At 36.6% G+C, this 16,471-nt stretch overlaps 1 protein-coding gene across 1 annotated transcript in view; it reads left to right on the top strand.

The window, feature by feature from the left end:
• Window positions 1-14,859: 14,859 nt before the first annotated feature.
• COL5A2 (collagen type V alpha 2 chain) overlaps window positions 14,860-16,471 on the top strand; it is a 148,777-nt gene continuing 147,165 nt past the window's right edge. Inside the window, exon 1 of the mRNA XM_025404119.1 lies at window positions 14,860-15,363. Coding sequence (XP_025259904.1) covers window positions 15,267-15,363 — 97 coding nt within the window. The 5' untranslated portion in view covers window positions 14,860-15,266. The remainder of the gene's footprint in view (window positions 15,364-16,471) is intronic.

Genomic DNA, 16,471 nt, shown 5'->3' with positions numbered 1-16,471 from the left:
CAATAAAGTAGGTATTGATGGAACTTATCTCAAAATAATAAGAGCTATTTATGACAGACTCATAGCCAATGTCATACTGAATGGGCAAAAACTGGCAGCATTCCTGTTGAAATCCAGTGCAAGACAAGGATGCCCTCTTTCACCACTCCTATTTATAATATTTTAAATTAGGGCACAGCTTAAGAATTTCACAACTGGGAAGTGGCTAAATTAATTATAGATATGAGTTAGAATATCATGCAGCCATTAAAAGACCTGCACATAAGATTTGTAAAACACACATTAAATAGTCCTTGCACAGTGTTAATTGGAAAAAAAGCAGTATGTCAAGCAAGAGATTACATGTAAAATGTATTCCTAAGTGAGAAAGAAACCTCAGAGAGAAATAAATGTTGTAAATGCTAACAATGATTATATTAGGGTGGTGGGTTTGTTAGTCAAATGATTTTTAAAATATTTTCTTCATTAGCCCTTTTCTAGGGGTGAGAGAAAAGCATGGGCTACTTTGGTAAATTTGAAAATTTAATGCTATATTAAAAATGTAGATGAGAAATGGACTCACTTGGACCATAGTGTAGAGCAGTATTTGTCAGACTTTTGGTTTGGTATCAGGAGTCCTTTGTACTCTTAAAATTATTGAGGACCCTAAATAACTTTTTGTGGTGGATTATATCTATTGGCATTTACCATTTTAGAAATTTAAAATGAAAGACTTCTAAACATTTATTAACTTATTTAAAATAACAACATACCCATTACATATTAATATAAATAATGCATTTTATGAAATAACTGCATTTACTGAATCAAAACAACTAATTAGAAGAGTGGTGTTATTTTTCATTTTTGAAAGTCTCTTTAATATCTGGCTTAATAGAATACAGCAGAATTCTCATGATTGCATCCGATTTTAATCTCTTGCCATAAATTGTTATGGTTAAAGTATATGAAAAGATCTGACCTTATACAGATTTGTAGTTGGAAAAGGAAGAATCTCATAAACTCATCCTCTCTCCCCCAGAAAATAATGTCTTGAGAGCATCTAAGAGTGCTTATGCCCTTCTCTGGAGTAGAGGAAGAACTGTAAGTCAGATCTGGGTTTGAGTCCTGAGTGATTTATACACTACTTGTGTAATTTTTGCATGTTATTTAATCCCTCTTAACTAAATGTTATCTGTAAAATGAAATTTGTGCTGCCCATTTCAGTTGAGACAATTCAGTGGGGTGTTGTTGTGAAAGTCCTTTGCAATTTCAAAACAAAGACTTAGGATCAACAAATATCATTTTTGCATTATCGCTATTCAATCAACAAAGATCATTTATAGTTTATATATTTGAAACTCTTATGGTCATAAGTGGTAAATAAATAGTATTTTGATTTTGTATATTACTTTTAAGCAAATGAAATGTCTATTTTTTTTCCCAGCAGGTTATTAGACATCTTTCTCATTATTCTTTATCTTTCTTTCCCTCCAAACTTGTTCTCCTTTTAGTTCATCCTATTAGATCAATGCTCAAGTTGGAAAATCTTTCTGAGTTTAGGCAGTTTGAAAACCAAGCCAAATGAAGTAACATTGCATTGCTCATTGATTTCTTAGTCTGCTTTGTACTAGTGAAACAAAATACCTGAGACTGGGTAATTTATAATGAACAGAAATGTATTGGCTCATGGTTCTTGAGGCTGAGAAATCCAAGATCCAGGGGCCAGCATCTGGCAGGGGCCTTCTTGTTGTGTCATCCCGTGGCAGAAGGTAGAAGGGCAAGAGAGGGTGACAGAGACAAAACAGGACCAAATACATCCTCTTGTGATAAGTAGTACTCTTGTGATAAGTATCACACTCTTGTGATAGGAATCCTCTTGTAATAAGTAGCACTCTTGTGATAAGTAGCACACTCTTGTGATAGGAACCCATGCTTGAGATAAAGGCATTAATTCATTCACAAGGAAAGGGCCCTCATGGTTTAAACACCTCTTCAATATGTTAACTCTTAATATTGTTACAATGGCAATTAAATTTCAACATGAGTTTTGGAGGAGACATTCAAACCATAGCACTGGTTTTGTCCTTTTACACATTGAAAATACACTTTTAATGTCCAAAAATAGCTTTGAGACTTCATATTGTTCATACTTGACCAAATAATTGAATAGGGCTCTTCTCAATCTATTTGTATTGAATCACTCTTTATATGTAGGTAAAATAAATGAAGTAATGAGAATGACAACATATTTTATTAATTTGTAGAATTTGTAAAACTTATTAACGAATAGTTCCTGTAACAATACTTGGAAATATTAAGGGGCTTTTACCATTGCATTTTGCAAATGAGGAATTGGGCTCGAAGGACCTACGGGGTCGTCCTCATGTAAAGTGGTTAGTGAGAGGCTTTTAGGACCAAAGCTCATGTTTCCCAAAGACCTACTTCCAGAGAGAATATTCTGTAGAGTAGTCCTTTCAGAAATGTCACACTTCAAGTTCTTAATGACACAAGATAAGTTTTTGTTTCCTTTTTTTAAACTTAAAATTACTTTGATTATATTATTCATTTCGTTTTCGTCAGGATTTGGTATTTAGAACTATATGTTGTCTTTAAAGTAAACCTTTTTACTTTACAGATCTGGTAACCCTCACAGATTTAAATAAATGTGGAACCTACCTATGTGTATTTTCCATTTCTCTGCTATGTTGACGCAGGCTGCTGAAAAAGATGACTACTTTGATAGGAGCTTGGAAGATAGGTTGAGGTTGTTATGTGAAAAGCAGAATTCACATCTATGTATGGTTACTGATCCATCCACATTTTTTCTTGAGCTATGTCTTCTTTTGGAAGCAAAGATATGGGTGTGGTTCTACAATAAACAAAACCATGCATAGTAGTAGAAGTGCTTTTTTTTTTTCCTACAAGAGTAAAGATGGGATATTATTGATGTCTCTCTGTGCCTCCCTCAAGACACAGCATTCTGAAGAATACAGTTCAGTAGTTTATTAGCTTAGTAAAATCATAAAAAATAAAAGTACTCTGAAGTATAATGATAAATATATAAATTATCTTGAAATACTGGCTAGACCATTAAAAGATGAAAGTATTGTTAAGGCTGAGATTTATTGCAGTTAAGATTTATTTATTTATTTATTTATTTATTTATTTATTTATTTATTGAGATGGAGTCTTGCTCAGTCACCCAGGCTAGAGTGCAATCTTGGCTCACTGCAATCTCTGCCTCCCAGGTTCAAGTGATTCTCGTGCCTCAGCCTCCCAGCTAGCTGGGACTACTCGTTCCCCCCACCATCCCTGGCTAATTTTTGTGTTTTTAGTAGAGACAGGGTTTCAACTTGTTGGCCAGGCTGGTCACAAACTCCTGACCTCAGGCGATCCACCCACCTCAGCCTCCCAAAGTGCTGGGATTACAGGCTTGAGCCACTGTACCCGGCCTATTACTGTAAATTCAACATGCTTTCCTCTTACAATTTGAAAATATTAGGTTTTTAGTCTCTGCTGTTGTAGCTGTCTTAACTCTGCTAGGCTACTAAGGCTACTAACAATTTCTTTAAGCCACCTGAGTGGTTTTTTTTTTTGGTTTCCCTAATCTCCCTTCAGGCAATCTTTGTTGGAGTGCTATGCATTTTCTGAAGCTCTGCTTAAATCCTATCACATCCAGAACTTCTTTCCAAGTTCCTTGTGACTTCAAATCCTTTTACCATACCCTGTTCTCCTATTATTGTTCTGTGTGTTTGTATAATAGAACTCATTCCTTTATTATGTGTTAGGTATCAGTGATTGCATCTATTACCACCAAACCACGTAAGCCCTTGGTGGGCCAGGAGTATATCCTGTACATATTTGCATTCTCAAAGTACCTCTGTAACAAATGTGCATTACATTGATTTGAATTAAAATCATATAACTTTTGAAACTAAAACCCCATCTTAAGCCGGATGAGCATATTAGTATGAATAAGTCACATTTGAAACAAGGGTGTGATGACTGATGCTCATGCATTAGGAGCGCAGTAACTTCTTTTTTTTTTTTTTTTTTTGAAACGGAGTCTGGTTCTGTCTCCCAAGCTGGAGTACGGTGGCACCATCTTGGCTCACTGCAAGCTCCGCCTCTCGGGTTCATGCCATTCTCCTGCCTCAGCCTCCCAAGTAGCTGGGACTACAGGCGCCCACCACCATGCCCGCCTAATTTTTTGTATTTTTAGTAGAGACGGGGTTTCACAGTGTTAGCCAGGATGGTCTGGATCTCCTGACCTTGCAATCTGCCTGTCTCGGCCTCCCAAAGTGCTGGGATTACAGGTGTGAGCCACCGCGCCCAGCCGTAACTTCTTAATTCTTCCTGCTATTGATAATTTCAATGTCCCAAATTATTTGTAGAGTTTTTAACAGATTTATAAAAATTGAGTAGAACACAGAAAAAAAAATCTAGCAAATTAAGTACATTGTGGTTTCTGGAGTCAACTGCTGGGCCTTGGAGATTGATTACAAGCCAAAAATTAATAAAATAAAAATTATTTTATTTTATTTATTCTTCTTACAAATAAATGTATATAGATTTTTTTAAGTAAATTAACAGGAAGACAAATTGCCAAATGTTCTAAATATCCCTTGAGTGTGTTAGCTGTGTATTGTATTTATGGATTTTCAAGGTTGCTTTCATTACAAAATTATGGAAGTGAAGATGATGCTGAAAGGGAAGACAAGGCACATTTATAAAATCTCACTCATCCAATAATATCTTCCGATTGCAGTTATTCCAGAGAAAACAAAAGTAAGTCTCTGTTAAGACAACAAAATGAAATCCATGTGTTCCTCCAAATCTCATGAGATGATATCACTCACATACTTTAAGAAAACATTAAAATAGTACAATCTCCAACTGGTGAATGAAACCTGCTTTAGTATTTACTGTGTATTTAGTATTTACTGTGTGCCCTTTTTTGTAGTAAGTGTTCATAGGGCCTTTGGTTTTCTTACCTTTGGGTGTCAAGAAGGACTCAGATTTATGTAGATGCAATAATCAAGTTTATGAATTGCTCTTTCACCAACTATTTTCTTTGCATGTGTATTTTAATGTATGGATATGTACATGTTTTAATTAAATAGTCATTAGTGACAAATATATGGATTGGTGCTGATTTCTAAGCAGTATAATCAATGCATGGGTCTTTGTGATGTTTAGGACATTGAAAAACTTGGCTATATACTGACCATACTTTCATATATAATTAAGACTTCAATTGCTGTGGTCAGAGCTTTTCTTAATCCATATTTGTTATTTATACCAATGTGAATGCATTGATTACTTGAAGATATTTAAATAGAAATTCTAATTCAAATGAATTATATATATATATATATGTATATATATTTACACACACATACATATTCTCTTTTTTACTTAAGAGACAGAGTCTTGCTCTGTTACCCAGGCTGGAGTACAGTGGCATGATCATAGCTCACTGCAACTTCAAACTCCTGGGCTCAAGTGGTCCTCACCATGCCCGGCTAATTTATTTTATTATTGTTATTTGTTTTAGAGATGGGGTCTCATTGTGTTGCTCAGGCTGGTCTCTAACTCCTGGTCTCAAGTGATTTTCCAGCCTTGGCCTCCCAAGTAACTGGAATTACAGGGACATCATATGGTTTTAAATCAATAATGCCATTTTAGCTTCATAATGATTATTAAAGTATGTACACACTATACAGAATTGTGATAGCAGGGATTGTGAGCACAAGCTTCTACTTTGCAGTATTAATCAAGACTTGATCACTGCTGGCCATTTCCCATTTGATACATCTATATCAGAAGAAGAAGATAGGGATGAATATTTTTATTACTCAGATTTTCTAAAAAAGTATTTTCAAATTATTTGATATTGAATTCTTTTGGCATGTTGAGGGCTAGTGCAATTATTTCATTCAAATACGGTACACAAAAATACAACAGAAATGGCACTTAAAATGGCAGATTTGTATAAAACTCTTTTTCTCTCAAGGGCCAGTTTATTTAAAAAAACTCCTTTTATCTTCTCTCAAAGACAGAAAATTCTATAAATCTGCAAAACAGAATTAATTTTACTGAAGGAGTAGAAGAGATAGTTTTCTCCAATACAGAGGAGTCTTTAAAGTATTAAACAAAATACTGATGGACTAAATATGAAAAAATATATCACTTTGACTTCCCTGCCCTGTGCTGCCCTCTCCATACCAAGAAAAGACATGTTTCCCAGACCTCTGGTCGCCACATAATTGTCAACTGAACAATGCTAGAACTCAGATCCTGTTGAGCTGAATGACTCCTTATTTGTTGAGACACAACTTGAGACTTAGACCTTTAACTTTGTAAAAGCAGTACGTGGAGCATAGCACACTCATTTGGTATAGGAGGTCTTTGGTGCCATTGCGTTTCTGGACAATTTCTCCTTTGTAGCCTGTGCCTAGTCCTGCCACTTAAAAAGCTTCCCTCAGGGGAAGCCTTGACTCATGGACTCTCAATTTAGCTACAGAAAATCGTCTATTCCAATACAAACAATCATCCATGTCTCAAGATTTATTAGGCTTAAAAAATAACTGATGGATGAATGATTAAGAATGAGGAAATAAATTTTAAAAATGTAAACATAAAAGCTTTAAAGAAAGGAATGAACTGCTTATACATGCAACAGCATGGATGAATCTTGGAATAAGGCACAAAAGGCTACATATGGTGTGATTTCATTTATGTAACATTGTAGAAAGGCAAAACTAAAGAAATGGAAAACAGATCGATGGTGCCAGGGATGGGAATGGAAGAAAGGCTTTGACTCCAAATGGTGGAACTTTTTGCAGTGAAGAAACTGTCCTATAAATTGTAATGGCAGTCACATGATTGTATACATTTGCTCAAAGAACTGTACACCTAAAAAGATGAAATTATGTAAACCACATCTCAATAAACATAATATAAAAGAACACAAACACAACAGAATGAGAAGGTGAGTGGAACATAGTGTGGGACATGATTAAACTTCCTTCTAGTGAGCCTGGGTTTTTGGTCTTTGAGTAAATTTTAATAGTAACATTTTAAACTAATGACACATTATATGTTTTTTAGAAGAAACGCTAACAGTTTCTTATTTTTGTTTAATCAGCACTTATGTAGTATTACCTCTATGCCAGAAATTGTTCCAAGAGTTTTACAAATTTCAACTCATTTAATACTCACAACAATTACCAATGAGGTAGGAAATATTATTATCCCCATTTTTCAGATGAGGAAATTGAAACGCAGAAAAGATTTTTTCGTCATCCCCCAGGTAGTAAGTGGCGGGGCCAGCATTTGGACTCTGTCTGTCTCATAACCACCACATATCTGCAGACATTTTTGCTGCTATCTTCCTAGTTCATAAAATTTGAATTGCAGTTTTATTATCAAGGTACAGTGGATAGAGTTCTAGGTCTTGAAAACCAATATATGAGGCCATTCATTATATTGTGTGACTTCTGACAAGTCACTTAGTATCTCTGAATCTCAATATAAAATGGGAGTGACCATCTAGTGCGTATCACTGGGTCACTGTAAGTCTCAAAGAGTGTGTGTGAGCTAGAATGGTATGTAAAGAGAAGAGTGCTACACAAGCCAAACTCTCATGTTATTTATGATCTTGGCTCACAAGACTCTCCATAATCTCTAAATGTAATGGTTGATGCCTTAGGAGACAGCACAATATTCTAAAATGTAAAATGCCAACTTTTCTCAAAATATGACTAAGCTAAAATATAAGTATTCAGATTAAAATGAAAATTCATATAGTAAGAATGTTAAAATGAAGGTAAACATTTCTAATACAAAAAAGGAAATATCTCTAATAATGTCTAAATATTAAAGATATATTTTCAGCAGAGATTTTCAGATAGAGGTAACATATTTATAAAGTTTGGATATAGATAGCATTGATAATTAAATTAATTGGTACATGCATTTGTTTTCCTTGAAAATATATTATTATAATGACATTTTGAGTGATTTTCCCAATAAGGTAATTTTTTTAAAAAGCAGTGATGGAGCTTAAACTAAGAAAATTAACATCACATAATTTTTTGAACTTCCTTGTTAAGAGAAAAAACTGTGCAGCCAGGATTTCAAGGCAGGATCTATTAATAGTCATTCATTGATGTGTAAATTGATGCAAATTAGTTTTTTATTAGCCTCAATTTCCTTCCTCATCTGTAGAACACGAAAAATAATAGCACTTACCCCACAGCGTCAATTTTAGGATTAAATTGAGTAATACATATAAAGTGCTAACACAGTATTTGACACATAGTAAGTACTTAATACATTCTAACTATTATTATTATTGTTCTGGTTATTATTTTCATAGTGGCTTTCAGTGAGAAAAAGTATATTCACAATATGCAGTCTTTTTCCTTAATACATTCTAACTATTATTATTATTTCCTTAATACATTCTAACTATTATTATTATTGCTCTGGTTATTATTTTCATAGTGGCTTTCAGTGAGAAAAAGTATATTCACAATATGCAGTCTTTTTCTGTTCAAAAATTATGGTTTGTTGGCTTGGCAAGGTGGCTTATGTCTGTAATGCCAGCACTTTGGGAGGCCAAGGCAGGAGGATTGCTTGAGCCCAGGAATTCAAAACCAGCCTGTGCAAGATGGAGAGACCCGTCTCTACAAAAAAGTAAAAAAAAAATAGCTGATTGTGAAGGTGTGTGCCCAGGAGCCTGAGGTGAGAGGATCCCTTGAGCCCAGGAGTTCGAGGATGCAGTGAACTGTGATCGTGCCACTGCACTCCAGCCTGGGTGAGAGAGCGAGACTCCCTCTCTTAAGAAAAAAAAAAAAAAAAAAAAAAGTGGTTTGCTATTTTAAAGCACATATGTGCACAGATGCACCTAATCATTTCTGCGCTTTCCTGCTCTGTTACTAGTTTCTCCTCCTTGCTTAGATATTTCTTTCTCTAGGACAATCATTTTCCTGGTTCTCTGGGATTGACACCTTGGAATTATATTTATTTATGTTCACTGCCACTTGTCTCATGGTCATTCAATCATCATTTTCTATTGATTCCTTATCAAGCAATATATGTTCAGCAAATAGCTATCGAGCAAACAATGACCCAACAATGTCTTTAATCTCAGGAAGGCTTCAATATGATAAGGGAAACAGACATGTAAATACAGTGTGATGTTAATAGAGGTCTACAAAGAACATGCTGGTGGGTTTTATGAAGAAGCAGACCTGTGTGTCAGGGGAGGCAATAGTTGAGCTTTGCCAGCTGTATCGTCTACTCAGTCAGCAGAAGTGTCTTCCTCAATTTTTCATTTTTTCCTAGCTCTTCATAATCCGTCAGAAATGGTATTTCCAAAATACATCCTGAATCTTTCTGCTTCTTTCTATTTCCACAGTCCTTTTTTAGGACTCCATTATTTCTCATTTGGAGTAAAAGTACTTCTAACTGGTGTCCCTGCTTCTATCTTTGCCTTTGCGTAATACATTTCTCACATGCCATACAGATCTTTTAAAAGTTAGCATATTAGGGCTGGGTGCGCTGGCTCACGCCTGTAATCCCAGCACTTTGAGAGGCTGAGGCGGGCAGATCACAAGGTCAGGAGTTTGAGACCAGCCTGGCCAACATGGTGAAGCCCCATCTCTACTAAAGATACAATAAATTAGCCGGGCGTAGTGGTGTGCACCTGTAATCCCAGCTACTTGGGAGGCTGAGGCAGGAGAATCGCTTGAACCTGGGAGGCGGAGGTTGCAGTGAGCCGAAATTGCGCCATTCCACTCCAGCCTAGGCGACAAGGTGATACTCTGTCTCAAAAAAAAAAAAAAAAAAAAAAAAAAAAAAAGCAAAAAAAAGAAGCATATTAGAGTATGCCATTTGTTTGTATAACAACGCTTTGTTTATTTCTCATTGCATTTAGGAAAAAAATTTGAATTCTTCCCCATAACCGACAAGGAATTAATGATAAACCTCATGTCCGATCTTATATCATATCATGCTAGCCATAATGGCTTTCTGCCTACTTTTACATAATCAAAGTTTATTTCTGACTATGGTATGGAAAGAATAATAGCCCCCAAAGATGCCCTCATGTCCTAATCCCTAGAACCTGTGAGTGTGTTACCTTACCACATCAGAAAGGACTTGGCTGATGTAATTAAAGACTTTGAGATGAGGGAAACTATCCTGGAATATCCAGAGAGGCCCAATGTAGTCACATGGATCCTTAAAAGTCCTTTCCAGTTTGTAGTCAGGGAAAAATGTGACAACAAAGACATGTCAGGAATATGCTATGTTGCTGGCTTTGAAGATGGAAGAAGAGGCCACAAAACAAGGAATGCAGGTAACTTCTAAAAGTTCAAAAAACAAGGAAATGGATTTTCCCCAAGCACCCCAAAAAGGAATGCAGCCCTGCTAACAGTTCGATTTTATCCCAAGGAGATCCATGTCAGATTTCTGACCTTCTGAAATGTAAGATGATATATTAGTGTTTTATGCCACAGTCAGTAGTAATTTTTATGGCAGCAATAGAAAACACGTACACCAGTCCAGGTCATTCCCACTTGCTGTTTCTTTAGCTTGAAATGCCTTCTTTTCTGTTTTCCAGTGATAATTTTATTTTTTTTTTTCAAATTTTAGGTCTCAAGTTCACTGTTGCTTCCTTAAAATGCCATATTTCCCAATAGCACTATTGAAGCATCCCTTCTGCCACCAACTCCTGAGCAACTCTAAAATAACTATTTATTTCTTGCATGGCATTTAATTGTCTAAGATCACCTTGTTTGTATATTTGCCTACTTGTTTATTGCTGTTTTTCCACTCAAGGTTGTAAGCTGTGTGGAATCAGGGACCTTGTCTGTGTTGTTCACAGCTATATATCCTTAGTGCCTTCATTAGAACCTGACAAATAATAGACCCTCAATAAATATTTGTTAAATGAGGGAGTGAATTAGACCGGGGAAGTGGTTATTTCAGGCAGAGGTCAGAGCCTGAGTAAAATTATGAGGTGTGAAACTGCTTTATGTGTCTGGGAAAATCTGTTTCCTCCGGATAAAACAACAAGAGGAAAGCAGAAGATTGGAACCAAGAAGTAGGCATGCATTATTATAATTATCTTAAACTCATGTTATTATATTTTGTAGGTAACTGGGAGTCAGCTTTCTTAGAAAGAGGAGTAACTGAATGAAAGAATGCATAACAAAATCAAGAGGACTTGCTGAACAATAGGATGCAGGTTGAGGGAAAATGAAGAGTATCTTTCCCTATTTCAGATCTTTGGGGCTAAAATGATGGCGGTAGTGTTAATTGGTATAAAGACCAATTGCAGATAATGGTTTCATTTTGGATTCTGAGTTTTATGCCTCTCCAGTGGGAGATTTTTAATTGAGGCACTTGAAAAACATAGGTCTGCAGCTCAGGAGGAAAGCCTTGACTGGGAGTCATTAACATGTAAACAGAAATAAAGTCAAGGGATTTAATTTAATAGTTAATATACCCCAAGTAAATGGGCAACAAGGGAAAAAAAAACTGATAGTACAAGATTGGAGAGCACAGATGACTTTCTGAGAGGAATTAGCAAAGGAAGTTTGACTAGCAGAGCAGGAGGCATAAAAGGAGTATGTGAGACCAGGGAAGCTGTGAATGGAAAGAGATTCAGTATTAAGGGAGTAATCAGAATATCAGCTGTTAGGAGGGGAAAGAAGAAAGATCTTTGGGTTTATCAACAAAAGGATGTTGGTGTCTCTGGCAGTGCAATCTATACTAGAGTGCTAGAAGTAAGATCCTGATACAAGGATGGAGGATTACTGAAAGAAGGAGTGGAAGGGAAAAAGAGACCACAGAAGATGTGGGGTTAAGGGAAATCTCCCCTTCCTTTTTTATTTTCAAGATCGGCTATTGGTGAGGAACAGGTTTACAGGCTATAGGAAAGGTACTAGCAGAAGAAGAAAGGTGGAAGGTAGAGAAGAGAGAAGGAGACACTGACAGAGTAACATCTTCAAGGAGATTTGAAGAAATGGGATAAGGAGTGCAGAGGGAGGGATCAACCCTGAAAGGGCACTGAGACAACTTTTCTTATAAGCCTGAGCATATAAATATGTGTGGCATGCATTAAGCTCAGCAGAAGTTGAGAGAAAGGGAAGATTATAAAATGAGATTAGGTAAGTAAGGCATTATCATCACTTTTCTTGGTGGAAGAAATACAAGAACCTTTGGATTTTATTATTTGTTTTTCTGTTATTCTTACTGAATGTTTAGCAAGGTGGTTTACAAGTCCTGATTTTCTCATATATTCCAGAAAGAAGTAGCTGAAGGGTGGTTTTTGGTGCTTACTCAGCCCATTCATTAATTGGAAGTAGGCTTCTCCTGGGGACGTGTGGTGGTAATAGAAGTTTGAGTGTCAGGTAGGTCTAAAAAGAGCTAAAAAAGGGTGAGAACATTGACTCTGGAGTCAGACATCACTGAACTGGAACCCTAGATTTACTGCTTATTAGGTGAGCAAACTTGAGCAAGTAAACATCTTTGAATCATAATCGCCTATATATGATTTAAGAAAAATAATAAATACCTTTCAGGGTTGCTGTGAGAATTGGAAAATATTCACCCACTAGCACATATATACACTGTTAGGATAGGCTTCACTGGAATTGGGACAGATTTCTGAGTACTCCACTGCAGCAGTGAGGTCTATAATCAGTTCTTTAAGGACTAAGAAATGGCATTGTCCTCTATTCTGAATTCAACCACATGTATTAAACAGACATTCCTGGTTAATACCTGTGTGTATTTTAGTCTTTTCCAAATTGTAATGTGGGACCCTAAAACCAGACATAGAGAAAAAACCCAAGTTGCAAAATATTTTGCTATTTATGACTTGATTGCATTAAGATTTCAAGAGTTCACGAGGACAATATGGAATATTTATTTAGCTCAGGTCTTCTGACAAATATTTGCTATGCCCCTGTCATATCATGAGCTTTCAGTAGGGTGAAGAGGAGACCGAAACTGGTGGCAACCGTCAGAGACTGTATGGTGGTTTTAACCTTTCTTATATAAGCCATGTTTGTAGTTAAATTTAAAACAACTTTATTAACAAACAGAAAACAGATACTAAACTACTGATCTGAGCAGCCACTGAGTGTTCCATACACTGACTCTGCTACAAGTCCTGCAATCTTATCTAATCATTGCTGTATCTCCAGCATAGGTTCTGAGAGTTGTAGATTCTCCATAAATGTCTGTCGTCTTGCACTTCAGTAAAAGTGCTGCACAAGGTGCCTGAAAATGGTGGCAGCCCTTTGGTATCAGGGTGGTATTGGTCTAAAATTGCCTCATGGTGGAATAGGACTGGCAAGCTCAGAGAAAGGTTAATAATTCCTTCCCCCCACATTTACTTACCTTCCTGTTATCTTTGAATATATAGTCAGGTGGATTTTAAGTCCTAGCCTCTCTCAGATATTCTAGAAAGAATTCCTTACTTGGCCCATTCATTAAGTGGAAGGGCACCCCTGAGAACAGTGTGGTGGTGACAGAAGTCATTGAAATGGGACATGTCTAAATGAAAAGATAAACGAGGGGTATAGGGTTAGAAAGCTGGAAATGACCAGGAAAGTTGACCTCCACTGGAGGTCTAGTTCCAAAGCTAAAATGCAAATGTTCTTGGATTTCTTCTATTAAGAAAAGTAATAATAATGTCTTATTGCCTAATCTCATTTTATAATTTCTCCTCTCTCTGAGCTTAATGCATTCCTCACATATTTAATGCTCTGGCTTATATATCTTTATTTCCTGTAAATTTAGTTTCTCAACACCTACATATGTTCCTTGAGGGTAATGGGTATGTCTTTTATTTCTTTTATGTCATCCTTTCTGCCCAGCGCTTAGCACAGTGCAAGGTACCTGTTGCCGAATAATTATAAACAATTGACTCATTCGTATTGTATGGAACATCCATTCTGATTCTAGGGAGACTCAAGGTGGCAAATACATTAGATTATATAGAACTCTCTGAGGTCATTAAGATCTTGGCAAGTGTGAGGGTGGCACAAAAGTTCATCAATAATTGTCCTTAAAATGTCTGTGCAACTGCGGCTATCATATTGCCTGCAAAGCTGGCTTAGAGTTAATAATACAACCATCTACTTTTATGTAGCTCTTTGCAATTTGGAACTTCATTAATAATACATTACTCATTTTAGTGTCACTAAACCCTGTACACTGGTCAGGGTAAAGCCCTTTTCTCAAATGAGAAAACTGGAGTGCACAGAGATAAAGGACTATGTGCACACTTACAAAATTGTTGAGTGGCAGAACCACTCACAAAAGGCAGAAACCAGCCTTTTTTCATCCAAAGGTAGAGTACTTCCCATTCCTCTGCACTGCTTAGTAGACTATTTTTCAACATAGTAAAACTCTCCGGGACAAGAGGAACCTGAAGATGTGGCCCCTTAACAAGAGATGTGGAGAAATTAGGAAAGGACCTGCCTTCTTAATTCAGATTACAACGTATCACAAATTCATTTATTCAAAATTGTTTTCTCACCTGGATTTTACCTGGGGAACATTCTAATAATCCCCTTCCAGAGTATGGGAAAAGAAACCGAATCTGAGAAGGGTATAAGAATACTCCCTATTCAGTCAAAAGAAAGGGTTAAAATGTGATTCTTTAAAGATTTAAGGTGGAGAAGAGAGTCTTGAATTATCTAAATATAAAAAAAAAAAAAAAAAACTAGGCGAAACGACTGGATTTTCTTCAGAATGTCTTTTTCAGCTTATAGGGGAAAAGTTAAAGGGTGTGTGTCTGGGGGGAAGGGTTAGGGAGGGGAAAATAGAACCCTTCTAACAGCCTTTCTTAAAAAATAAAAGAAAAGAGAAACAAATGTTTGTTTCTGTTATTAAGCCCCATCTATGCTTAAAAGTTAAATGAAATAGGGAAAGTTCAGGCACAGAGACGCGTGTTCTGATTTGGTTGTTTACCATCAATCAGACCGTTGCTTGGCAGACACTGGATGGTTATGAGCCTGAACAAGCTGAAAAGGGGCAGGAAAAGAAGTGGAGGCAGCATTCTTCCTATTTAAAGCTGCATCGCTTGAAAAAAGTTTTCGCAGACTGTGCTGGAGCTGGTGCTGAAAAAGGGGGTTTGCAGAGGCTGCCCTGGGGCTGGTGCTGAAAGAAGAGCCCACAGCTGACTTCATGGTGCTACAATAACCTCAGAATCTACTTTTCACTCTCAGGAGAACCCACATGTCTAATATTTAGACATGATGGCAAACTGGGCGGAAGCAAGACCTCTCCTCATTCTTACTGTTTTATTAGGGCAATTTGTCTCAATAAAAGCCCAGGAAGAAGGCGAGGATGGTGAGTTTGCCATTTGCTTTGCTTTAGTGTTTATTGCACGGTTTGGGAAATAGGTGGAATGTTAAGCCTCAGGAAGAGCGTGGAGAGGAGGTTCTGGTTTGAAGTCTGAGAAGGGGGCTGACGGATTTGCACCTGGAAAACGACTTGAAAGACAATTGGGATGTTAGTAAATCCGGAGCTTCTAGATCTGCCGTTGGAGAGAGTACACTACTAAATTTTTCTGGGAAAGCCTACAATAAGTCCTTTTGCCTCAGTGTGAGAGTGGGAAGTTTGAAAGAAGAAAAGAGCGAATGCTAAAAACGGAGCACTAAAGGCATTTTAGTTAGAGGAGCTCTGTTCTGTGGGCTGGAGTTTTCAGAGCAAGGAAAAGTCGCGGCAGAAGCTGGGTAGGGTGGAGTCTTTTTGTACTGAACTTCAGCTGCTTCATAAAATTCTTTGTTTAGAAAAACCTCTACAGCAACTCTGATAGCTCTGATTTTTCTTTGTCTTTGGCTCCTCATTCTTTCCTCTTTAACAATTTACACTTCTTTTTACCATTTTCATTTGTGAAAATGTGATCACTTTTGCTTGCTGGGAGGCAGTCTCGTTTGTTTCTCCATGACAGAGGCTGATAGAAGCCAGATTTCTTAAACAGTGGTATTTTCCCACCCTACTGGCTTGATTAATAGGACAGTGGTGGTTCCCGGTTGGATGGCGGAAGGCAGGAAATCAGCATGCCTTATATATATCTTATTTGGCATGGAATATTTGCATGGACATTACCCCTTAGACACAAGCTTTTTTTTTTTTTTTTTTTTTTTTTTTTTAAGATAAATCTTGCCTGGTGACCAAATTTTTTTCCTATGCAATTTTCTTATGTTACAGTTGGGTTATATGGTATGGTTAAGCAAAAATGCATAGCTGTTATAGTATATAAGAAAATATTTAAGTTGATTCCTCTATTAAATCTTTACTCTTGAGGGTTGCAGTTTCAAATACAGATGTGTACTCTTTTAAAATAAGCCACTATAGATTTTCATCAACTCAACCATTAAACATCAAACTCAAGCTTTTAAAACTTTGGGCATTCATTAACCTTTTCTATTATTTTCATATATAGACACATACA

This window comes from Theropithecus gelada, chromosome 12 (genome assembly GCF_003255815.1).
Source record: "Theropithecus gelada isolate Dixy chromosome 12, Tgel_1.0, whole genome shotgun sequence".
Taxonomy (NCBI): domain Eukaryota; kingdom Metazoa; phylum Chordata; class Mammalia; order Primates; family Cercopithecidae; genus Theropithecus; species Theropithecus gelada.
This window is presented reverse-complemented; position numbering and strand designations above follow the sequence as displayed.